The 23964-nt window shown below is 56.5% G+C and overlaps 1 protein-coding gene across 1 annotated transcript; it reads right to left on the bottom strand.

The window, feature by feature from the left end:
- Positions 1-415: 415 nt before the first annotated feature.
- Positions 416-23444, bottom strand: TBX19 (T-box transcription factor 19). The gene is made up of 8 exons (XM_037035108.1): positions 22517-23444; positions 13207-13471; positions 11778-11912; positions 9247-9308; positions 7903-7964; positions 4999-5187; positions 4388-4523; positions 416-1697 (listed from the first exon to the last, which is right to left on the bottom strand). The coding sequence occupies exons 1-8, from the start codon at positions 22711-22713 to the stop codon at positions 1412-1414; spliced, it is 1332 nt and encodes a 443-aa protein (XP_036891003.1). The 5' UTR covers positions 22714-23444; the 3' UTR covers positions 416-1411.
- Between the last annotated feature and the right edge of the window lie 520 nt (positions 23445-23964).

Here is a 23964-nt window from a genome sequence, read left to right as displayed (position 1 = left end):
GCAGAGGTTGAGACTTCTCTCTGAAATGGGGTTCCTAGAGTACTTATCCTTCTATTTCTCTATTCTAAGCAAGCATCTCCAAACTTGACTCTGTGGCCATTGCCTGGAGCCCTTTCTGACAAGCAAATTCCCGGATTCTGAACCCCGTGATTCGGGTCCCGCTGGTGTGGCATGCGCCCCGGGATCTGTATCTCTAGCAGGTGCCCCGAGTGCTCCCGGTGCAGGGGAGTCAAGGACCAGCGCCTGGGAGTAGCCGCTCTGGCCAGCACCTCCTCCGTGTGTCAGCAATCGTGGGAGCCGGCTGCCCCGGCGTGTTCCCGGGCCCGCACACCGAAAAGCCACCCTGACCCCGACGTGCGTCTCTGAGCTCCGCCTGCACCGCTCCCCCTCCGCAAACACGCTTCACACCAGTCTGGCTCGGCCGGTGTTTATTGGGCACCTACAACAGGTAAGGCACAAACCAAGGCGTGGGTACGGAGACAGGGTGAGGCCTCGGTCCCAGGGGCTTGCAGCCTGTGAGGGAGGGGTACGCCTGCAGTTCGTCAGAGAGCACAGGCAGAATGGGGCACGGGGAGGGCCCAAGTGCGCCGTGGGCGGGGCATCCACATCGGCACGGACCCAGGAGAGGCGTGGCGTCTGCACAGTGGGGCTGGGCAGAGGATGGCTCGGGCACAGGAGAAGGTGCAGCGGCATGAAAGCCCATCGAACGCACAGAGACAGAGGCAGACCGTCCCCCTGGACTGAAGTCCAGGGTGCTACCGGGTCACGGAGAACCCCAGCTGGGGAAGCTGCGAGGTGGGATGGTAGAGCGCCTCCTGGTGGTGGGAGGTGTGACTCCAGCAGGCACGGGAGGAGGTTCCTGAGCAAGGAGGCCACAGGGTCTCGATTTCTCAGTCCCAGGCTGCCTGCTGAACACCATGGGCAGCTCTGTCTCTGTGAACTTCACTCTGAGTTGCGGCCTCTCTGTCAGTCAGGGTAGAACCCCTGTAGCCACACACCCCTTCCAGGGCTGCGCAAAGTGACCGGGGGTGTGGCCTCAGGTAGGCCAACCTGGCTCAGTTAACAGCTTTGCACCCTGTCACCGAAGAGGAGTGTGGCCTTCCGGAATCACTTGGGAGGAAGGGCGAGGCACCAGGAAGGTGCTCATCGACCTGCCGTTGCCCAAGCGCAGCGTGGACACGCTGCAGAGGGAATGAGAACGCAGGAAATCTGGGTAGAAAGATCCAAGGACGTAACTAGCATCGTCCACACCGAACCACCTGCTAGTAGGCAGATGTGAGAACCCACCCCACCCTGCAGCTTGCTGGGGAGGGGCGAGGGCCTGCGGCCTCACTCACTGGAATCGGTGGGTGGGGTTTCTAAGTGCTGGACACCAGAAAGTCCTCTGCAGACGTCCACCCTCAGACCCTGCCTAGCTGTTCAGTGAGGAGGGAGAATGGCGCCCACCCCCACCCGCACCACCCCAGCTGGAGAATGGGTGTGAGGCCACTGCTGTCCAGGTGGACACGGCGATGCTGGTCAGCGAGGGCTCCCCCAGAACCTCCACACCTGCCGAAGTGGGTGCCTGGGTGGAGAGGGGCGCAGTCACTGCGGGGTTGCCCAGGAGAAATGCTCCCGGGGACCCGGCATGCACCTCTGGGCCCGACCCGCCAGGGCCTCCGCCACTGTTGCTGATGGTCCACAGGCACGGGTAGGGGCTGCAGAGACAGAAAAAGAGAGGGGGACATGGGTGGCATTCCCACGTGGGATCGCCCCTGACAAGCACACAGCATTGAGGGCTGCGGGCCTAAGAGGGGTCTCCTGGCCACAACCTGACTTCCAGCTCGAACACCAACAGGCCCTGTTTCTGCAGAGAAGCCCAGGGAAGCGGCCCAGGGAAGCAGGATAAGCCTACGATCGGTGTCCCCGAGACCTGAGTTTTGAGTCTGGCCCTGCCACTAGCAAGCCGCTCTCATAGTTACGTCTCTGCGCCTCCCTCGAGGCCTATGCAGAGGACAGGCGGTGTGAAAGGGGCATTTGGACGGTCTGACGGGTGCGGGAGACGCCTCACTGGCTGGGACAGGCCACGTAGCATCATCGCCGGACACACGACGGCCGGAAAGCCTGGGACAGAATCCCGCCTCTCCCACTATTAGCTCTGTGACCTCCATCAAAGTACTTAACGCCTTCGAGCCTCAGTTGCCCCATCTTCCAGACTGGGAGTGATGATTACACGTATGTCAGGATATCGCTGGGAGGGCTCGATCAGATGAGAAGGCGGTGCCCAGCACAGGGCACTCAGCCTAGGGTGGCCATCGATAAATTCTCCCGTTGCCGGCCCCTGGTGGAAAGGCCGGCAGCTGGACCACTTTCGGGACTTCTCCCATTCACAGGACTGGCTGCACCACGAGCCCCCCAGAGGTCCCAGGAGCCCCCGGGGTCCCAGGCCCAGACTCTGACTTGCCCGGTTGGGCACAAGGCCGGGCATCGGGATCTTTCAAAGCGATGCAGCCAACTGTCAGGTGGGGCCAAGTTTGCACCTTGACACAGGACCCAGGTGGGAAGGACAGCAGTTGGAAGCGACAGAGTGACCTCCAGGGCTCCGAGCCCCTCGTCAGCACTACATTCTGACCTGAGAACAGACTCATCACCCAGTGATGGTTCTGACTCGTGGCTTTTCCTCGAGAAAATCTTTAAGGAGCGGGAACGGGTTCAACAGGGCACAGAGGAAAGCAGGGGGACAATGCCCCCTGCACCCCACCATATTTCAGGCATCACTGGCCCCCATAAAACCTGAAGGAGCCCGCCCTGGACTCTTTCTTCCCTTCCAGCTCAGCTTGCAGGGACCCTGGCCCCAATTTCCTCTGCGACGTGGCTTGGGGCCCCTTTCTGACAGCTGTGGGACTCCACGGGCTCTGAGTCACATAACTCACTGAGGGACCTTCTGGAAGTTTCTAACGCTGCTCAGCTTCAGTTCCTCCATCAGTAAAGCAGGCGTTTTAATCCCAGCCTTGTGGATGCCTTTGAGCACTGTGAGCGACTCCCATAAAGTGTCCAGTACAGGGCTCGGCACGTGATCACTTCACATCCTTAAGGACGTTCCTTCCCACTTCCTGGCACTGCCCAGTCACGCGCTCGTGGAAATGGAACGTGAGCCCCCAAATGCCGGACCAAATTTCCTAGGGGCCACATAGTTATAGAGCTCTGATTGTTAATACCATTTTAGGTAACTGAAAGTATTTCCTATTCCCTTTGATATAAAAAAAAAATCACTGATTTTATTTTTAATTCTTTGCTTTGTACTAAGCCTTCCTAACTTGGATGAGCTGCATTTCAAAGGTTCGGTGGCCCCAGGCGGCTGGTGGGGCTGCACTGGGCAGCCTGGCGGTGGACCCCTGTGGCCACAGCAACAGCAAGGTCACATTTACAGCCACATCAGCGCCACCTGGAAGCCTGCGGCAAACACAGGCTCTGGGGCCCCAACTGTGCACTTGATCGACATCCCAGGTGATTCTCGAGCACGAGAAAGCGGCGGAAGTACGGCTGCGGTCCAAGGCCCCGCATCCTCCTCACTTCCTCCAGGCCCACGAACTCGCATGTCCTCCCACACCCCCAGGCCGTCTTTGAACTCTGAATCCCCTCTCTGGGCCTCCTCAGAGTTCTGCACCCTCCTGTCGAGCACAACAGCGGACACAACGCAGAACTCACTGCTCGCACAGCATTCGGACGCGTCTTCTCTCGGTCTCACTGCAGCGCCACAGAGCAGCTCATCTTATCACAGACAGGACGGCTGAAGCTCCGGGAGGCTCAGACAGTTGCCCACGGTCACCAAGTCAATCCAGGGAGAACTGGGACTCCCGCCCACGTCCACCTGACCCCAGGCCCCCTTCGCTCGCTCCCCACACCAGGTTCCAGAAGTCAGAACCGACACAGATCTCTGGTGTGAGAGTTATGTGATGCCCCCCATATACTACACTGTGCCCTGATACCTGCATCGTGAGCCAGACACCTCCTGTCAGGGTGGGCAGCGTAGAAGAATCCGGACAAAGGTCTTGAATTCTCGGTGTCAGCTTGCACCTTCCCCTCCGACCCCCCTGTATTCATCATCTACCTGCTACCACCTCCATTTACAGCATTTCTGGCTGGTTTGAGACAAATGATCCCAGGCCATTTCAAAGTAAAATACCAAAGGTCCCCCAAAACTGGCGCGGGGCAAGCAGCTGCTTCCCCACCTCCCTTCCTGCAGGAGCTGAAGTGCATCCTGTTCTTCTTCAGGGCCCCGTGGCTCAGAAGTCGGTACAGGAGGGGCCCACGGCAGCCTGGGAGAAGGATGCCCCTGCGTCCCCAGTGCCGACGTGTGCCCCCCCCCCACCTGGGACCAATGGGCAGTTGCAGGTGTGGGTCTTACCTGGGCCCCGGGTTCATGGGGCCACTGGTGTGAGGCACAGACAGGAGGCTGGCATGCGGGGTGGCGGGTAAGGAAGTCCAGCTGTCGGCTCCGGAGAAAACTTGCAGATTGTTGCCGGGGCTTTCTATCAAATTCACTTTGGAGAAATAACAGTGGTTCAGTGGACGAAGCACGCAGACCTTACAAAGACGGTGACCAGCAGCATTATCCTGGGGCCACACGCAGCTGTGGCTGCACTACAGGGGCCAACGAGAAACCTCCTCTCCAATGCGACCCGTCCAGACTGGACCCAAAACCCAGGCATGTGCCCTGACCGGGAATCAAACTGGTGACCCTCAGAGCCACCGGGCCCATTAGAACCAGGAGACTTGGTGTCTTTTGAAAAAGTTACAGAAATGCCAGCAATGTTATAACTGCGCAGTCAGCCACTGGTATGTACAAGAAAACATTAAACTGATTAACATACAGCAGAGTCCCACGTACGTCAGGCGAAAGGGGCTCCGTCTCCAGGCACTTCTTTCCACCTGCTGTTTCTCCACCTCTCTCCTCCCCACCCCAGCCCCACCCGCAGCCCAGCCCCCAAGGGTGTCACCGCGGGCAGAGCCACACACCTGAGGCAGCGTGGTTTCTCTGCACGTACGCAGAAGGGTAGGGGGTCTGCCGGTGTCCCCGGAGGCCAGGGTGGCGCTCGCAGCCGCGGTGGGTGTGGGGCGCAGACAGAGGCAAAGGGGTCGCGTACTGGTAACTGGCGTTTCCTGCGGGGCACGCGCTGTCCGGGTTGGAGAAGATCCAGCCGCCCCCTGGAACCGACAAGGGGGAGACACGGAGCCTGACACCCACAATCGGGCTCCGGGTCACTTGGCACGGCCACGTTTGTACGCAAACAACACTGCACATCTGCCTTGTAGACAGAGATACCACGCCCCCCCGCCACGCCCCTTCCTTTGGTCTCTCTGGAGATGGATGACTGACAGGTCCTATCCAAGTTTGCAACCCTGGAACCACAGCGATGGAAGACTGCTTGCATATATAAGTGAATGGAAACTCAAAGCTTAAGTTGCTCCTGATTTCACTGAGCAGAATTAAGAGTCAGTCTGAGGAGGAGAAGGAGGAGGCCTTGGCTGTGTGTGCAGCTCACTGACCCACGGCCGCTGTCCGGGGCGGTCACACACGGGGCGAAGGCTGCTCTGTGTCGGCTCCCGGCCTCCCATCACCCCCACGGAGAGGATCCCAGAGCTAAAAGGGGGCGGGTTGGCGTGCCTTCACTGCAAGGCTCTGGCAAGGTATTTTGGTATCATGCTTTCATGATTTAAAAAACACACACACAACAAACTAGGGAGAAGAGGAAATTGCCTCAACGAAATGGAGGCCACAAGCCCACAACCAAACTCAACAGTCAGAAACAGGAAGTCTTTCCCCCAAGACCAGGAACAACACAAAGGGGACTCACTCTTGCCACTTCTGTTCAACGTAGCACCGAGGTCCCGGCCACGGCCCTCAGGCAAAATAAACAAATAATGCAAAGAAAGAAAAGGTGTCTGAACTGGAAAGGAATGAAATCGTCCCTGTTCGCTGCTGGCATAATCTTAGAGGGAGGAAACCCTGGAGCTTACACACACACACACATACACACACATACACACGCAAGTGTTAGAACCAACAAATTCGGCAAAGTCACAGGACACAGAAAATCAGCTGCATTTCCATACACCAACAATGAACAGCCCCAAAAGCACAAATCAGGAAAACAGCTCCATTTGCAAGAGCTTCAAAAAGAATAAAATAATTAGGAACGAACTCCCAAGGAGGCAAAAGATAGGCCAAGGGGGAAACTACAAAACATTTGCCGAAAGACATTCGAGAAGATACGAATAGGCGACGAAGAAAACCTTCCGTGTTCACAAATTGGAGGCTTAATATTATGAAAATGTTCATGTGCCCCAAAGTGACGGACAGATTTCTCGGCACTCCTGCCGGAGTCCCAGTGGCATTTGGGGCAGAATCAGAAAAAGCAGCTAAAGTCCATACGAACTCTCAAAAGACCCCGAAGAGCCCAAACAACCTGAAAAACAAGAACAAGGACAATTGTACAAAGACAAGGGCTGTGTGATCCCCGCCCCCCCATCAGGTATCGGGAGGAAACAGAGCGAGGAAAGGGCAGCTGTAGGGTAGAGGCCGAAACGCGCTTTGCCGGGGAGGACAGGAGAGGAGTTGTCTGTGGGATTCGTTCTGCGGGTTGGTTCCGGGGACCGTTTGCACTACAATGTGCTCCTGGACAATGGTGTTTAGCGCACACTTGGAAATTGTCGGAAGGGTGCAGCTTATGTCACGAGCCTCTTTGCTATGACAAGAGAAAGTGAGTGAGGATTCTCATAGAAGGCTCCGCTCCCAGTGAGTCACAGGCACACAGAGAGGTCTAGTAATGCCACCCTGAGACACACAGCACATCCTCTCAGAGGCCAGCCTCTCCACGGAGACGGGACCACAGCTGTTCCTCAGGAATGCTCTGACTAAGGGTTGTCACCGAGTTTCAGAAAAACGGAAGCGGGTCTTTTATTACCGACCGCTGCCTTTGCTGAATGCTTGCTAAGGGTAAGTAAGCAAATTGTACAGGGTTCACCTTACAAAGTGTGGGCGAGGCATTCCCCTGTGGTCCTCTCCATGCACCAATGCTGCCTAGACATGGGAGCCACAGAGTCCCCACCTGCCAATGGGACCAAATTTAGGGGTCCGGTTGGGCAAAGCCAGGCGAGTGTCTCTCCAGAACCCAGTTCGCCACCCACTAGGCACGCAGCGCAAGACGGCTGCTCAGAAGCCTGCAATGAGCGAACACTGCAGACATGCGGCTCTGCCCAAGGTCCCATCTTCACGAAAACCTTTTATTCCCAGTCACTCTGCAGAGTGCTTCTCTTTCTGTGGCTCCTCTCAAACTTCTGCAGTGGAGGGAGACGCAGCAGGGTTTCGGGGAGAGAGGGCAGTGGGGGGAGGGACTCCCCAGCTGGGAAACGGCGGAAGACATCTTAGCAAATACTACAATCTGAATTAAAGGGCATGCCACCAACACCAGGGTTAGCTTTCCTCGCCCACACCCCTGACCTTGGGTCACTGCTGCAGCCTCACAGGGCTGGCCGTGGTGACCGACAGGAAAGCGACCAAGTGCAAACAATGGGAAATGCAGAACACAGAGGCCGGAGCGCAGAGGGTGAGGGTAGGGGACGCACCCAGGGGCACGTCCGGGGTCTTTCCGCCTCACTGACAAGAAGCTAGAGTCTGAGAAACTCATCCTTCCCACTCCTGTCTGCCGCCTAAGGCTTGCTGACGCCCCTGGGAACACTGGTCCCCTCTGGGAACTCTTGCAAGTGCAGAGACCTGTCTAGAGCAGAAGAAATAACCCGCTGGGTGTGGATGGAAGACTTGGGTGGGTAGGGAGCAGTCGGGACAGGTGAGGGGTCGGGTGTGGTGGGAGATGACCCCGGGCCTCCCACCCCGCCCCACCCCGCCCCGCCCCCACTCACAGCGGGAGCAGGCCGAGTGCTGGCTCTCGGAGATGACTTCCGGAGCATCTTTTAGGTGGTTCCTGAAAGAGGAGCAAAACACGCCATCCAGCTCACCGCACTGGTCGGCCCCAAGTCTCCTGAGAACCAAACACCCTTTTTTCTCGAAGCGACTACCTTGTCCCCGCTCCCCTTCCTCCACGACACTTCACGGATGTGGGCAATTGCTCTCTGCATTGCAATGGTATGGTTCTCCAAGTTGCCGCATTTATGACGCCCCTACTTGGGTATCTTCCTGACCCGTGGCCATGGCTCCCGCCGGACAAAATGCACACACCAGCGACAGCTGAGGTTTGCAGGGGACTTCAAGGAGCAACCACAGCTGCACTAGGCTAGTGCACCAACCAGCCTGCACGGGACATATTACTACGCCCATTTTGCAGATTTAAAAAGTGGGTCTCGGAGGTACACTGACGTCGGCCAGATCAGACAGCCAGGAAACAGCAAAGCCCAGACTTCAAGGCAGGGCCTCTGACCCCAAGCCCTAAATCCTCCTGATCACACCACGTTCCTACCACTCGAACCCGGGCTCTGTCATCTCACCTATCGGATTTTCTTTAGGCCCCTATTTATCCGAAAAAGTGATAGGTATGTCTTTTACATCATCGAGGGTAAGTCAGAGATTGCCAGGACAGATCTGGGGCACACATTACAAATGGCTGTCCATGAACCTCAAGCCTTTCAACAAAAAGGGAAAATTGGACAGTTACAGGAGGTATCAAAAAAGGCTTGGAACTCAGACAATAAAATCAGTGGTGATCACATCTACACTCCAGGCCTTGTTGACGGAAGTCAATGATAAGCACCATTATTTTTCCATTTTTCAGGCACTGAATCACAGCCCAAAGTGGTAAATCACGTTCATCCCAGTCTCTAACTTCTCTCAGAGCTAAAAGAGGTGAGCCTCGTACCTTTATGAATGCCTCACCTTTCCCAGCTAAATGTAAATTTTAATGCAACTGATTGAAACCATAAAATATAATTGGGGAGTGACAGAGTGAACTAGGTAAAATCTAAACACCTCATTATTTTTAAATGTGGTCATGCTACTTCAAGAATCTATAGCGAAACAGCCAACCAAACATCGCCAGCTAGAGGTTCATCTCCTGGACCTCTTTTATAAGGAACAGATAATCACAAGTTTGTGGAATCTTACTGGCTTTGTTAAATATTAACCTAAATACTGAAAACCTACTTCCCTCAAAGGCAAAGCCAGAGCCACGAGCCTAGCTCCCGCTGGGCGACCGCGCCTTTTCCATCTGCAGAAGTCAGTGCAGAAGATTCAACGGCAGCGTCTCGACTCACCTCTCCTTGGCGTCCAGGAAGGCCTTGGCAAAGGGGTTGTACTTGATTTTGAGAGCTGTTATCTTAGTTCACAAAGACAAGAAGTGTCAGTGAAACTGCGACACGCGCAAGCAGACAGAACCCGATCTCCTCTCCCATTTCCTTCCGCAAAGTCAGAACCACCCCCCTCCCTGTGTCTGTCCCCCACCCCACCCCCGTGTTGGGAACCGCTCTGCCTGGTTCCAGGAGTTGTAACTGCCCCCACAGCTAAGGCTGAGTGAGCGACCTCCGGAATTCGAGCCACTAAGGAGACAAAGCTTGTCTCTGCTTCATCCCCTGCCCCCAAAACTTGGTCAGTTAGTCTATGACAGGTACAACCCCTCAGAGGGGGGGGGGCGGGCAACCTAAGCCAGACACGATCACTTGGGAGGCCATCATGGAAGGACTCGGGGGGGGGGGTGCAACAAGGAGGGAGTGATGGACCCTCGCCCCCCAAACGCAGTGTCAGCTGCGTTTCTGGTCACTGGTGACACAGTGGAAGGCAGGGCAGGGAGACCCGCCCCCCGCCCAAGAGAGCCATCTAGCATCACCTCCCGCATCCTTGAATAGTCACCGACAAGGGACCCTGATGGCTCGGAATGCCAGCTCTCACTCCCACCATCAGTCGGTGTCCCCCGGCCTTAGCCTGCTCTGTTTTTCTTCAGGGCCACCTGACATGCATACGCCATGAGTCAGACATGGGAGACACATGACATATTACATTTGGTCTTCCTCTCTCCCCACTGGGACCTAAGTGCCTGGGGACAGAGCGCACATCTGTTATATTCACTGCTATATTCCCAGTCCATGGAGTACCCAGCAAGCAGGTGGCCGCCCTCAAAAAAATCTGCTGAATGAACAATATTAAAAAGAACGTTTCCATCAGCCAAGGCCTGAAATGTGCTACCCTCCTTCTGGCCCTGGAGCGGGGGTGGGGGAGGGGAAGCCCAGGAGGAAGGGAGGACCCTTCTGGGTCATGTGGGCATGTCCTCATCTTTCTCCTGGCCTGGTGTTCAAGGTGATACATGTGACCTTTTTAAAAAGATTTTATTTATTTATCTTTAGAGGGGAAAAGAAGGAGAGAGGGAGAGAAATATCAATGTATGGTTGCTTCTTGTGCGTCCCCTGCTGGGAACTGGCCTGCAACCCAGGCATGTGCCCTGACTGGGAATTGAACCGTGATCCTTTGGTTCGCAGGCCCGTGCTCAGTCCGCTGAGCTACACCAGCCATGTATATGTGGCTTTTAAAATGCCCACATAGTAAACGAATAGTACAGAAGTGTGCAGTGGAAATGAAAGGTCAAAGGTAGAAAGGTGTCCCCTCCCCCCTGCCCCTGGTCNTCACTGCTATATTCCCAGTCCATGGAGTACCCAGCAAGCAGGTGGCCGCCCTCAAAAAAATCTGCTGAATGAACAATATTAAAAAGAACGTTTCCATCAGCCAAGGCCTGAAATGTGCTACCCTCCTTCTGGCCCTGGAGCGGGGGTGGGGGAGGGGAAGCCCAGGAGGAAGGGAGGACCCTTCTGGGTCATGTGGGCATGTCCTCATCTTTCTCCTGGCCTGGTGTTCAAGGTGATACATGTGACCTTTTTAAAAGATTTTATTTATTTATCTTTAGAGGGGAAAAGAAGGAGAGAGGGAGAGAAATATCAATGTATGGTTGCTTCTTGTGCTTCCCCTGCTGGGAACTGGCCTGCAACCTAGGCATGTGCCCTGACTGGGAATTGAACCGTGATCCTTTGGTTCACAGGCCCGTGCTCAGTCTGCTGAGCTACACCAGCCATGTATATGTGGCTTTTAAAATGCCCACATAGTAAACGGATAGTACAGAAGTGTGCAGTGGAAATGAAAGGTCAAAGGTAGAAAGGTGTCCCCTCCCCCCTGCCCCTGGTCCCATCCTCCAGGGTCATGACAAATACCAACTCCGTGTGTCTTCCCCACACATGTTCTGTATATACGTCTACAGTCCCTCTACATTTAAAGATTGTTTTAAGTGTAATCAGAAAGAACCCACACCTCTGCAGGTGCTGGGGCCCCAGAGGACAAGGATGGACCTACACCGCCTGCCCCTCCCCCCGTTCAGCAGCCACTCTCTGGTGACCTGGCTCTCACGACCACAGTGGCTCAAGCCCCTCACGGAAAGACCGAACTGAGCTCAGAGACCCGCCAGCCAGCAGTGCAGACAGCTCAACACCACCAACGGAGGAACAGATTTGGCTCAGTGACCACAGACCAGCTTCCGGAGCAGGGGAGACCCCAGCTCTGTGCAGGCCAGGGGCACAGATTTGTGTGGGGTCTCTCAGGACGCTCCACATGCCCGGTGCCACCAGGACAGGCAGTGCCAGCGGGCCTCCGGCAGACGGGCAAGACGGAGCAGTGAGCTGAGCACACCTGACCCCCAGGAAGCCTACCCGGCAGCCCAGATGGGTGGTGGCCATGAAAGCACCCAGCCCCCCTCCCCCCAGGCTCTCCTGGGTCACACGCACTCACACACACATGCACACACCCTCACCTCCTCATTCTGATAGGCTGTCACAGCTATGAACTGGGTTTCCGGGAAGGAGCAGTTCATGACCATGCGGTGGGTGCCCCCGACGCGCACGATGTGCACCTGGGGCTCGTATTTGTGCAGAGAGTTCAGCATGATCTGTTGAGAAGCGAGACGAGGAGGAAGACAAGACAGGAGAAGCCCTGGCTCCCTCGGGGGATGGACGGGCTGCCCCCTGTGGTTGGCCCCAGCCCCACACCACCAGTCAGGGCCGCCCACTGGGAATCCTCAGTCACCTGAGGTGGCACCACACCTGTCTACGAAATGAGGGGGGAATTTTCCCAGAAGCTTCCAGGACCATAATGTTGGTGTTTATGGCAGGGGAGGCAGGTTTGCTAGGGAGTTGTTCTAAAGAATGTTCCGTTTTCTGCCAGAACCCTGACTTCCCTCCTTTCCTTTCCCTATTCTCAGCAGAACCCTGCGACTTTGACCAATTAAAACACAGGCCCGGAGGAATCCAGCAGCTGAACCCCTGGCCAGGGCTCCTCCCACCAGGGCCCCCCCACCCCACCCCCCCACCCCCGAAGAGGAGCGTGCCCTGATGCCCACTGGCGCCGGAAAACCCGCCCCGCGCCTCCAGCAAAAGATCCGGTGAAAATCTCCTGTGGTGAAACCTGGAAGGCAACACAGTTTACTTTGCAATGTCCTGTTTTCACAAAGAACTGGAACCTTCCGAAAACGGCCAAGACTTGGGTGGATTACCTTCCCCTCTGGGCTGACACCTGGGAAGGGCGGACAGACAGGGCGGGGGCGAACAGACTGGCCGGGAGAAACATGGGGAGAACAGACCTTTCCCTCTAATCCCCCCCCAAATTCTACACGTTATCAAGTGAAGAACCACCCTACACGAGTCCCCGTAATCCCACCGAAGAAAACAAAAGAGATGAAAAGCCCCCAAATCTTGTTCGCTCTAATTGAGAACCTTAAGTAAACCCTTCCCAATTTGAGGTTTGTTTGTCCCTGTGTTCTGCAAACCCCGAGCTGATTCCATAGTCCATTGATAATTATCCTAATGCCCAAGTGGAGGTAGCAATTATTTCATTAGGAGCAGCTTTGACGGAGGCCTTTGTCCACTGCCAACACGACACTCTCGCCAAAAAAGAGGGAGAGGGAATAACAAAACCTTCCACCCACCCCTCCCTCCCCAGCTGGAAGAACTGTGAAAGGGCCCACGATTTTAAGTAAGCTCTCTCTCTCCGCATCAGGGAGTCCATTAAAAACTGAAAGCACCAATTAAGAGCTGTTTATTCCTGTTTACATTTGGACTCCGGGGAATAATTGGCTCCCGTGGGAGAAGAGGCCCGTGAGGACCCCTCTAATTGACTAAATGCACACTTGTTTTTCTTGATTGGTGTTGAGGGGCAGCCGGCGGCCAGGCCGGCCAAGATCGTACCTGCCCGCCTCCGTTGAACTTGTTGGTGAGTTTGACTTTGCTGAAGGAGATGGGCGCCTTCATCCAGTGCGCCCCGAAGTTGGGCGAGTCCGGGTGGATGTAGACGCAGCTGTGGCTGGAGGCCTCCGGCTTGCCCGCGGGCACCCACTCCCCGTTGACGTACTTCCAGCGGTGGCCATCCGTGGGGACGAAGTCCAGTAAGAGGGAGTACATGGCACTGGGGTCCAGCCCCGTGACGCTGATCTTGAGAACAGGGAACATCCGTCTGAAAGGGAAGGCGGAAACTGAGCCACAGAAGGAATGTTCGAGTGTCAGGGACACCGGTCCCCTCGTCCAGCTGTCTGTCCACTCTGAGCTCTATCGTGAAGGGTCTCAGGGACACACAGAACACCCTAGGGGAGGCCAAGAGAAGAGGGGTCGAGCCGGCAGCCCAAATTCCACTGGAGTCTCTGCTCACAGATGCACTTCCTATTGGGGTCTCCCTCTAAACCACTGCACTTCACGTTCAATGGAAACCACTGATCTAGCCACCTGACAGACGAACCTGAAGCCCAAAGTCAGGGGTGGGACTCCCACCCCCACCCCCACACCTCAGGGCTGTCCTTCCCAGTCTCTTCCTCAGGCCCTTTACAACCCCTGCAGAGCACCCCAGACCTTCGGGGGACAAGCACCGGCCAGTGCACACTCTGAACTTGAATGACAGCAAAGCCAACTTCTCATGTGCCCGAGGGACGCACTCTGGTCTGGACTCATGGGTCTTTCCTCCACCCCCACAGCGAGCGGAGACCACACAGCGAGTTTGCTCACAGGAACTTCTGCAGAAGCTCCCTCGCCGCCTGGCTTCTGAGTCCCTTTGGGTCATTTTTCCTTCACCAGCATCCGGAGCTGCTCTAGAGACCTGGTTTCCAGGCACACAGCCCCTCCCACCTGATGGCCCCCAGTCTGTCTGATTGGCCGATGCCACTTTTTACATCTGCATCCCCTGATGGGGAAGCTCTCCCTCCGGGGTCCAGACACTTGCTGCCCCACGAGCCAGCACATCTGTGTAACAGAAGCTGCAGGAATGCAGCCCCGCAGACCTCACTCCACGCTACTCAGTCCGGATCTGCTTTCCCGAGCCCCCAGGTGAACCAGGAACGTGAAAGCCTCAGATTGCCGGCCTGGGGCCTCCTCGGCTCTAAGACGATCACAAAGGAGGTGTGCCAGGGAGCGGCCCAAGGCCTGGTGCTTCTGATGAGCTGGGAGGAGAATGAGAAGGGGAAAGGGATGGGCCCACTGCTCGGAGAAGGGGTCCAAGGAGGCAGGGTGGGCCCGGGGGAGGGTGTGAGGGTCCCCGAGCACATCCGACGGTGCAGCGGTGCCCGGCTTTGAGACAAGGTGGAGCGGGAATTGTTTCGTATGGAAAAGGAAGGAAATGACCGACGGATGAGAGGATGGGTCTAGGAAGGACTCGGGCCTTCAGGCTCCAGGCTCCCAGAGCTTGCTGGATACCCACAGGACTTGTCCCCTTGGCTGGACCACCTCAGTGACATTTCCTTTCCAACTCCTTCGCTGGCCCCTCTTCCAACCTAGTCCTGCAACTGTGGGTCGCGCAGTGGGGTCCCGGTTCTCGGTGCCCTGCCTCAGGGCCACTTCTAAGCTCCTCTGGGCAGAACACAAAGATCCTGGGCACTTCAACCATCACGCTGACCGAGGCCCACGTCGCTGCCCAGCGCTGAGTTCACAGTCAGCTTCTAGAGCCGGCCACACAAAGAATGAGTCCGAGTGTTGGTTCCGGTTCCGTTTGCCTGGTCCCCACCCCCACCCTTACTGAACACAGGGCCATACGTGGCCTCTCTGAACCCGTCCGAATTTCATCGCCTCACTCACCCAGCCTCAAAGCTGCTGCAAGAATTCAAAGAGAGCATCAAAAAAAATTTTTTTTCACTAAAAAAAGAACTCAAGGAGCTAATTCGTGCAAAGTGCCTCTTCTAATGCCCGGCACCTAGGGAGTGCTCTGGGCCCAGCAGCCGCATTGTCCTTACGCCCGAGGCTTCAGCCGGCCAGGCTCTGCTTTGGCTCTAGAATCCAACCTCGGGCAGTGACTTGGGGAGCCGGAAACCCTAAGGACATGGACGCTGCCTCCCTCCTGCCCTCTGCTTTCCTCTCTGAAGGTAAGAAGTCCGGCCAGGAGGGGAGTGGCTGCTAATGGGGTTTCTATGGTCGGGGGGAGCCAATGATGGAAATGTCCTGAAATTGGGTCTTCATGACCCGTGCATAACTTTGGGGACATTCCAAAACCACGGGACTGGGTACGTACAAAGGGCGAATCTGACTGCATGTGAGTTACTTCTCAAACAACAGTAAATTGCCACCTTTAACAGCGCCGCCATTTTCATTCCCCAGCTGGCTCACCGCCCTCAGCACATGGGCCCCACACTTTGGGGTCACCTGTGGGCCATGGTCGGTCCTGCTGGCTTCCTCCTCCCTGGACTCCCCTCAGGAGGGTCTCCCCCATGGCGGGCTCACAGGGAGAAAGTGAACATAAATGGGTTAGGACACATACAGGAAATAACACGATTTCTAAGGAGAGCAATGCCTCACAGGACACCACCCCTTCGATCCAGGGCTCACCTGAGTGTCACCTAACTTCATTGCACTCCTCCCTAATGACATGATTTAGTCTTTCTTTTTTGGTTGGTTTTATCCTCACCTATGGATATTTTTTTTCTTTGCTTTTAGAGAGAAAGAGAGAAACATCCAGGTGAGAGAGAAACATCAGTTGGTGGCCTTCTCGTCCAGGTACCAACTGGGGATTGAACCTGGAGCCTGTGTATGTGCTCTGACCGGGAATCGAACCCACGACCCTTCGGTCTGCAGGACCACACCCCAGCCCACTGAGCAACCCGGCCAGGGCTCCACCTGCCTACTGACCAAAATGACGGCACCCCCATGAGGAGGCGGCCTGTGCTGTCGGAGCCCGTCCAGTGGCACGTCGTCTCACTGTTTCTTCAGCAGGAGTTTTACTCGTTCTCTCCTCTTCGTGTCCGACTACACCATTCCCTCTGACAACACGTCCTCACGTGTCCACTTACGTTAGCAGCCCTGGCCCAGCGTGGGCCCAGAGCCCCTGACCACACCAGCATCGCCTGTAGAGACTCTCAAACGTGGGGTCAGAGGGGGAAGGGGTCCGGGGGTCAGACAGCGCCATCCGATCACCAGCCGGCAGCTGGGCCGGTCTCTCCGAGGACCACAGACAAGGTCTGATCCTGGTCCAGGGCTTTTCTGAAATGCAAGGTTTTTTTATTTTTTTTAAAAGAAGAAAGAGGGATGGACTGCGCATGCCTGCTGCCTCACACGTTAAGTGGCGAACGCTCCCTCGGTACGAACACCCAGGGCATGTAAACGCAGGCAAAGCACAGAAAGCTGGCGTGTCTTCTCCACACACGGGCTGCCAGCGTGGCGCGGTTCTGACAATTGAATGCAGCGTGGTCTTCTAAGCAGTGAGCGTGAACCTGGACGGCGCTTTCCTCTGCCTCTGGGCCTTCCCACGCCTGTATCCCGCTGAAGCCTTACTCCACCTGGGAGACAACTGCTCTTATGCCCATTTCACAGACGAGGAGACTGAGGCCCAGGAAGCACAAGCCTGGGCCCTTTCCCTCCGGCCACAGCCCTCCCTTGCCACACACTCCTCTCTCTCATTCTCATTCTTCTAGAAGGCCAATGTGGGTGGGCCACAAAGGAGAGAGGACGGCCCCTCAATGTTTTCCTAAATCTGGACACTCACCAGAGGCTTATTTACTCATTGACCAAACGGCGTGACGCGCGGGCTCCACGCCAGGAGCTCTTGCAGGCGGGCCCTCGGTGGCCGAACGCGACCAGCCCCGCGTCACAGTCACGAAGCTTACGTGCAGGCGGAAACGGCAGGCCACAGAAACGTAAACAGGTTTCTTTTTCCAGATGTAAAATAACTGCAGGTTGTCCGCCTGCCACCAAGGGACTCGCGTGGGTGATGTCGGCAGGGAGAACCAGGGCGGAGCAGGCGGGAACAGAGCTACTCAGCTGGACCGCAGTGGTTCCCCGCTGACCCCCGAGCTAAGACCCACGTCACGAGAGGTGCAGATGCCAGAAAGGAGTGACTGAAACGCACCCGAACACGGAGGAGCCGAGAGCCCAGCACCCCGAGGTCCAAACAAGCCTGGGCTGTCGAGGCAGGAGAAGGCCAGAGCTGCTCGGGGAGGAGGACAATGCTCCATCCTCACTCCCGCCGCCGCCAGGCTGGAGGGCCCGCCCCTCTCTCTCTCTCCCCCTCTCTCTTCCCGCCATCCCTCTCTCTCTCTCCCTCTCTCAGGTCAGCCGTGCCAGGCCTCCCGAAGCATGGTGCAGGGCCTTTCACGCAGGGGAAGCCTGGAGCCTGCTCTGCTCCTCTCTCGCTCCCGTCAGCAGCTTTACCCGACACTCTAGGGAAACTGCAANGAAGGCCAGAGCTGCTCGGGGAGGAGGACAATGCTCCATCCTCACTCCCGCCGCCGCCAGGCTGGAGGGCCCGCCCCTCTCTCTCTCTCCCCCTCTCTCTTCCCGCCATCCCTCTCTCTCTCTCCCTCTCTCAGGTCAGCCGTGCCAGGCCTCCCGAAGCATGGTGCAGGGCCTTTCACGCAGGGGAAGCCTGGAGCCTGCTCTGCTCTTCTCTCGCTCCCGTCAGCAGCCTTACCCGACACTCTAGGGAAACTGCAACCGCGTGGAAGGCATCACTGGCCAGAGGGGAAATGCAAACAGGAAATGCAAAGGGAACTGCAGTGAGACACGGCTTCCCATTCACTGGGATGGATGGCAACCAGCGTGGGGAGGATGTGGGGAAACCGGCGCCCTCACACACCGCCGGTGGGAGTGGAGAGGGTCCCGCCTTGGAAAACAGTCCTGCAGTTCCTCCAGCAGCTGAGTGCAGACCTGCCCCACGACCCAGCCATTCTGTTCCTGGGTGCATGTGCCAGAGAAAGGAAACCATGCACGCACATGAAGACACGTGTGCTCCCAGCGGCATTGGGCAAAAGGGGAAACAACACGCGTGACGAGTGAATGAAGAAAGCAGGGTCGAGTCACACAAAGCAGTGTTAGTCAGCAATAAAAGGGCCGCAACTCGCCTGAACCCTGGAGACTTTATCCTCCAGGAACAAGAGCCAGTCCCAAAGGACCAAGCATGGCCTGACTCCGTCAGCCCGAAGCGTGCAAAGTGGGCAATTCTGCCCAGAGAGACAAAACTGATGAGACTGGGAGGGCCGGGGGTGACAGCTAAGGATGCAGGGCTCCTTTGGGGCACAATAAAACTGTTCTACAATTATCTGTGGGACTATATGCACACTTCTGTGAATATACCCAACACCCTTGAGTTTTACACATTAAACAGGCGAACCGCAGGGTGTGTGATGACGATACAGTAAAGCTATTAACAAGAGATTAAAGAAGGAGCCACTGTGTCCTGGCTCTGGGAAGGACACCAGAAAAGTGATGGCTTATTGCCTGATAAGTATTTTTTATCACCACACGAAGGAACTTAAGGGGCGCTGTGTCTTTTTTCATCTCCATGACGCAAAGAGGATTAAAAGTAAGTCAGTCTTCGGGCCACAAATCTCGTACTGGGGACTGGAGCTCACCCCAGGGCCCAGCCGTGTTTGGCTCCTCCCACCTCACAGGGGCCGGGACGCGACATGGGTCCACCTGCGGGCAGTGCCTATGGCCACGCTTGTTTCCAGGGGTGAGCTACCCTTCTCCTGGGGTTGATTTTTCCACCTCTTCTGTCCACGGTGCAGCTCGCCAGAGATACCCAAGAGTCTCCAAGAAGCCAGGAAACATACAGGTCAGTCCCTGACTTAGGGAGAGGGAGAGGGAGCGGGAGGGGACAGACAGACAGACAGACAGACAGTGTGGCAGGTGAATAATCGCTCCCCAAACCTCGCCGGTGGAACCATGGGCGGTGGGGCTGCCCACGAACCCTGTTGCTCAGCTGGGAGGCTAGTTGTCATTTCATTTCCCTAACGGGGGGCCTTGGAGGCAGCGGGGGTGAAGGAGGTATGAGAAGGCAGGTTTGCGAGAAGAACGGAGCAGAGGCGCAGCGGCTGCTGTGGGTGGCGGGCGGAGCAAAGGCCCCACTCGGGAGGCGCGGCTTGGCAACGGCTTCCTCTGCCTCCCCCCAAACTGCAATGTCCGCGCCACCGCCATCACTCCCCTGCGTGTGCGTGTTAGGGACAGGTCACACAGGTACATGCACTCCTCGTAAACCACAACGGTACACTTCGGCGAGGCATGTCCGTGGCTGAGGGGCACACGGACGCTGACCTGCCTGGTGAGCAGCCTGGGTCTCCTCTGCTCCTGCATGGGGCTCCCCCGAAACCGTGAGCACGGGCTGCGGACACCGAGCGCCCGTGGTCACCGCGGGCGAATTCCATTTGGCATCACCGACTCTTGCTTTATGACAGCACGCGGACGGGCCTGCCCACGGCCAGTTGAGTCAGAAGTAAGTCGACATTGTTTACTTGGGTGAGAATACACACGAAAGGTAACGTGTCCCCCGGAGGGAGGAAGTGACAGTAAGGAAGACAAGAGGTACGAGGGGTTTCATTGACTCGCCTCGGAAACCTAAAATAAGTCTCTTTTTTTTTCTGCAGCTAAAATAGAGTCCTGAGCTGGAAGGATGCAGAGAAAATGCCGAGAGCAGATACACCGGACATGATTCAAATGAGCTCTGAAGACTGGAGATGAGTCGAAAAGAGGGTGCAGGACACACTCGGGAAAGGGGGGATAAAGTAGAAGGAAGACGGGGAGGGAGGGAGGTGTGAAGGGCATCGGAGCCCAGGTTGGGGGACAGTTCAGTGTTTTCCGGGAAAACGCTTTCTCTGTACTACTCATCCACGTTTGACGTGAGCCTTGTTTGTGCCAATAAATGGGTCTCCATTTGAAAATGAGGTTTTCCTTCTCTCATCACACTCCCTCCTGCGCTATTCCAAAACTCGCCATTACTCAGCCCCATGAGAGCTCCCCTCCCCCTACACAGGAGCTGATGACCCCACCGGAGGCTTTTCAAAAAGTCAGACTGTCTACGGCCGCCAGGGGTCGCGCATGACGTGGACAAAAGGTCCAGGCCAGGTGCTGAACGCCAGGGATGTTCCTCTCCACCGGGAAGGGCCACAAACCCACCCGCCTGGGGTTTGGGAGTTGGTATGGGAGACGGTGGGGAGGGTCTTTGGAGGGGACGCAGTCCGAGGACATGGGTGCAAAGGACACCCTGAAACAGGCGGTTGGAGAGAAGGGGCAAATGGAGATGAAGAAGGAGGGAAAAGAGGGGGCGAAGCAAGACAGGCATGTTTCTGTCAGGGACAGCAAAGCACCACCAACCATCGGGCCGTGCAACTGAGAGGCTGCGTCCTTCCCAGGGAAGCTCCTTCATCATCACCCACACGGACCCCGCAGAGGCCGTCTCCCGTCTTTATCTGAAGAAGGAGCGCTCAGACCTCCTGGCAAAGTTTGGACCCAGAGAGGGTCAGAGACCTTAAGAGAATCTAAGGGAGGAGGGAAGAGCAGCAGGGTCTCCCCAGAGAGTACGAACACCCAGCTGATCGCAGTCGGATTTTTTCCTACACGAAACAGTTCCTATCAGATGACTCAGCCATGGGAAGAATTCTAAATGTTAAACACGGAGAAAAAACTGTACAGGTAAAAAAGGCAAGAGAAAGTACGGGCCAATATGACTCATGTTAATAACATTTACATTGAATTTTATAATGGTATCAGAAACTTTTCCTTAGTCCTCATTGAAAGAGATGAAATACATTTTTACTTGGTGACTGTACTTACTGTATGTTTCCAATGGCCACTCTGACGGCCAGGCACACGGCGCAAGGCTCGGTGGCAGCGTAACCGCTGTGATCAGAAGTCATGTTTTGACAACTGTACCACCACTCACGCTTGCCCAGAAAGTAAATCCAACCAGGGACCTGGGGTGACGCCTTCAAATGAAAGACAGGGTTTATATCTCTTTCTACCCAAAACAATGTGCAGCTACCAATCGAGAGCAGGAACGATTATAGATGTTAAAAGAAATACTTCCCGCCCAGGAAAGAAGCGGGCCCGATGAAAGACGGAACGCACAGACACCCGACCACTCCGCTACCCCTGGCCCCAGGGGCAATCACAGTGGATCTCGGTGCCCTCGTTTCTGGCCCGCCTGTCCCTGACAAAGCACTTCAGCGTCCTGTGACGGCGGGCACTCCACTCCGGAGTTCTCCTAGAGAACTCCGCCAAGCCGTGGTTCACTTTGTGCCCCGAGCATTTCATTTTCACAAAACAGGAAAGCTCGACCTCGGGAATAGGAGACACTTCCCACGAGGACAAAAGCCTTCTAGACGTTTAGGTCCTTGGCTTCTCTCTCCTGGAGAATGGGGCGTCCCTCTTGGGGTGACTGCTGCAGCCCTGCCCGCCCTCACCCGCTGCGTAGACCGAAAGGTGAGTGGATGCTGGCTGAACGCTGGGAGCCTGTCCGGCCAGGCAGGGAGCAGCAAAATCCTCTTTCAAAATAGTCGCGTCTCCTCTCCTAAGCAAAAGCTTCTAAAATGACCTTGACAGCCCCTCAGTGGACGCAAGTTAATAGAATCCAAGAAATGCCAACAGACATCAGGTTCAGTTAACCCCTCACCTGTGGAAACGAGAAAAATAAAGACACCTTCCCCTCTCTCGGGAGACGTTTGTTTCGTTACCTTTGACCACAACGTCTCACATCCCCCGCCCTCTCACACACACACCCCCCACACACACACACACACACGCGCACACACACACTCAGCCAAGCACAGGCCACAAACACGCCCCGGAGAGCAGAGGTAATGACAGGCAACGATGAACATGTGCCCTTCGGCTCACAATTCCAACCAGTCAGAAGTCTCTGGCAAGTTCGTTACAGTTGAGCAGAAACCACCCGGCTCCCACAAAAACTTGGCTTTCACCTGCACCGAGGGAGGGCTCGGGTCTGCCCCTGGACACGCGTCTGCCCAGACCCGCCCTTGTTGTATGAAGGGTGAGCGCATCCCCCGACCCAGGGGCCATGCCCCACTCCTGAGCGATTTCCCAGACTCTCCCCACCGCAGACGCACTCGACACAAGTGGCTTCCCCCTCCGCTCCTCCGACGGCCTCAGAGAAGTTGATTAAGTTGGCGGGAGCAGCACGTGAGACAGTTCTAGGGACTGTGTTTCACCAGATTCCACGGCGGCCTCCTCACTACCCCGGGGGTCCCACTGCCCCCTGAGCCCAGGCAGCCCCCACAGGGACCGCACACCAAGTCACCTGCCGTTCTTGGTCACGATCATCTCATTGGTGACCTCCTTGAACCTCTGCCAGAGAGGGGCGTCCTCCAGGGTGATCCGAAGCTGTTTCTCCGTGGGGTCGCCTTTCTCCCTGCCAGCCTGCAGCTCGCTCTCCACCACGGTGAGCAGGCGGGAGACGGAGCCGTCGCCAGCCTTCTGCGCGCCCAGCTCACTCATGGCCACGGGCCGCTCTCGGACAGGGAACGCGGGGCCAAGCGGCGTGCCCTGGGCCCTGCCCGCTGCCACCTCCCACCCCTCTCAAGTCCACCGTGAGAGGCCAGGGCCTGGGGAGCTGGAGAGAAGATGCCTGGCTCTTGCCTAAGCTCCTAGCATGACACCCCTTAAAGTCTCCAAATTATACACCAACCTGTTAAGCCTCAGCTGGGGGGGGCGGTACAGGGAGGGGCGAGGGGGGAAGAAAAAGCCCTCTCTTAATTACTCATTGGATCAGGGGGAGGAGAGCCCAGCTCTGCCATTGGCTGCCGAGCACAGAGGAACCGTTTAAGAAGCGTACTCCATCCAAATTACCAGGCTTTTATCTTGTTGTACCTGAAGAGGTCTAATCAGCGTACTGAGGACCATTTTCCCATTAATTAAAATCGTTCCAGGCCCAGACTGCCACAATCAGGCAAATCCTGTGTGTGTACAAACCATGGCATGTGGCACCTATAGGAATGGACAAACTTGAGGCCGACACGGGCCCAGGAGACGAGAGCACAAGTGGAGGCGGAAGGCACCGCGCCAGGGAGTGTGACCACCACACCAGGGGGCGAAGGTGGGCTGCATGCCACAGCTCCGAGTCAGAGGTCAGAGGTCAGAGATCAGGACCAAAGAGCAGAGGACCCCTTCCCCCCAGGCATCCCCGACTGGTCACCTCTCTCCTGGGGGACCCGACACACATCCACACCCTGCTCCCCTCCCGCAGACGGATGCGCTCTGAACCTCCTCCTTCTGCCCTGGGACCCAGAGCCCAGTCTTCCCTGTCTGAGCCCTGACCCAAGGGAGGAACCCTCCTCAGCACCACCTCCCCCCACCCCCACCCCCACCCCCGCCCCGAGGCAGCAACGCTCCGCCTCCAGCGAGTGAGAGTGCGCTTTGGCCATTTCTGTGGACCCAGGACCACCGCAGCCTTAGTTCTGGGTCCAGAGAGGCGGCCCGGCCTTTCAGAGCACACCTTAGAGCAGGTGTGTCACACTCTTGTTCCCCGGGGCCACAGCAGCCTCGAGGTTGCCTTCAAAGGGCCGCACATAATTTCAGGACTGCATAAACGTGACTACTCCTAGGTGGGCCCCCGGTGGACATGAGTTTGACATCCCTGCCTAGGACAGTCTGTGGCACTCAGGGGAGGGGGACCCCCACATCCCCGGGAAGAGGCTAGCCAGCAATGCTCCTGCCTCGCTCCAGACACCGGACCCCACCCACAGACAG

Source organism: Sturnira hondurensis, unplaced genomic scaffold (assembly GCF_014824575.4).
Source record: "Sturnira hondurensis isolate 20B ecotype Veracruz unplaced genomic scaffold, ASM1482457v3 Scaffold0022215, whole genome shotgun sequence".
Classification (NCBI taxonomy): domain Eukaryota; kingdom Metazoa; phylum Chordata; class Mammalia; order Chiroptera; family Phyllostomidae; genus Sturnira; species Sturnira hondurensis.
This window is presented reverse-complemented; position numbering and strand designations above follow the sequence as displayed.

Excerpts from the sequence above, each read along its gene's own strand:
- TBX19 (XM_037035108.1), bottom strand. The coding sequence starts at position 22,713 with ATGAGTGAGCTGGGCGCGCAGAAGGCTGGCGACGGCTCCGTCTCCCGC. Across the intron at positions 11,913-13,206 it reads AGTTCAACGGAGGCGGGCAG|ATCATGCTGAACTCTCTGCA; the intron begins GTACGATCTTGG and ends GCTTCTCAACAG. Across the intron at positions 7,965-9,246 it reads TTCCTGGACGCCAAGGAGAG|GAACCACCTAAAAGATGCTC; the intron begins GTGAGTCGAGAC and ends CTCCTCTTTCAG.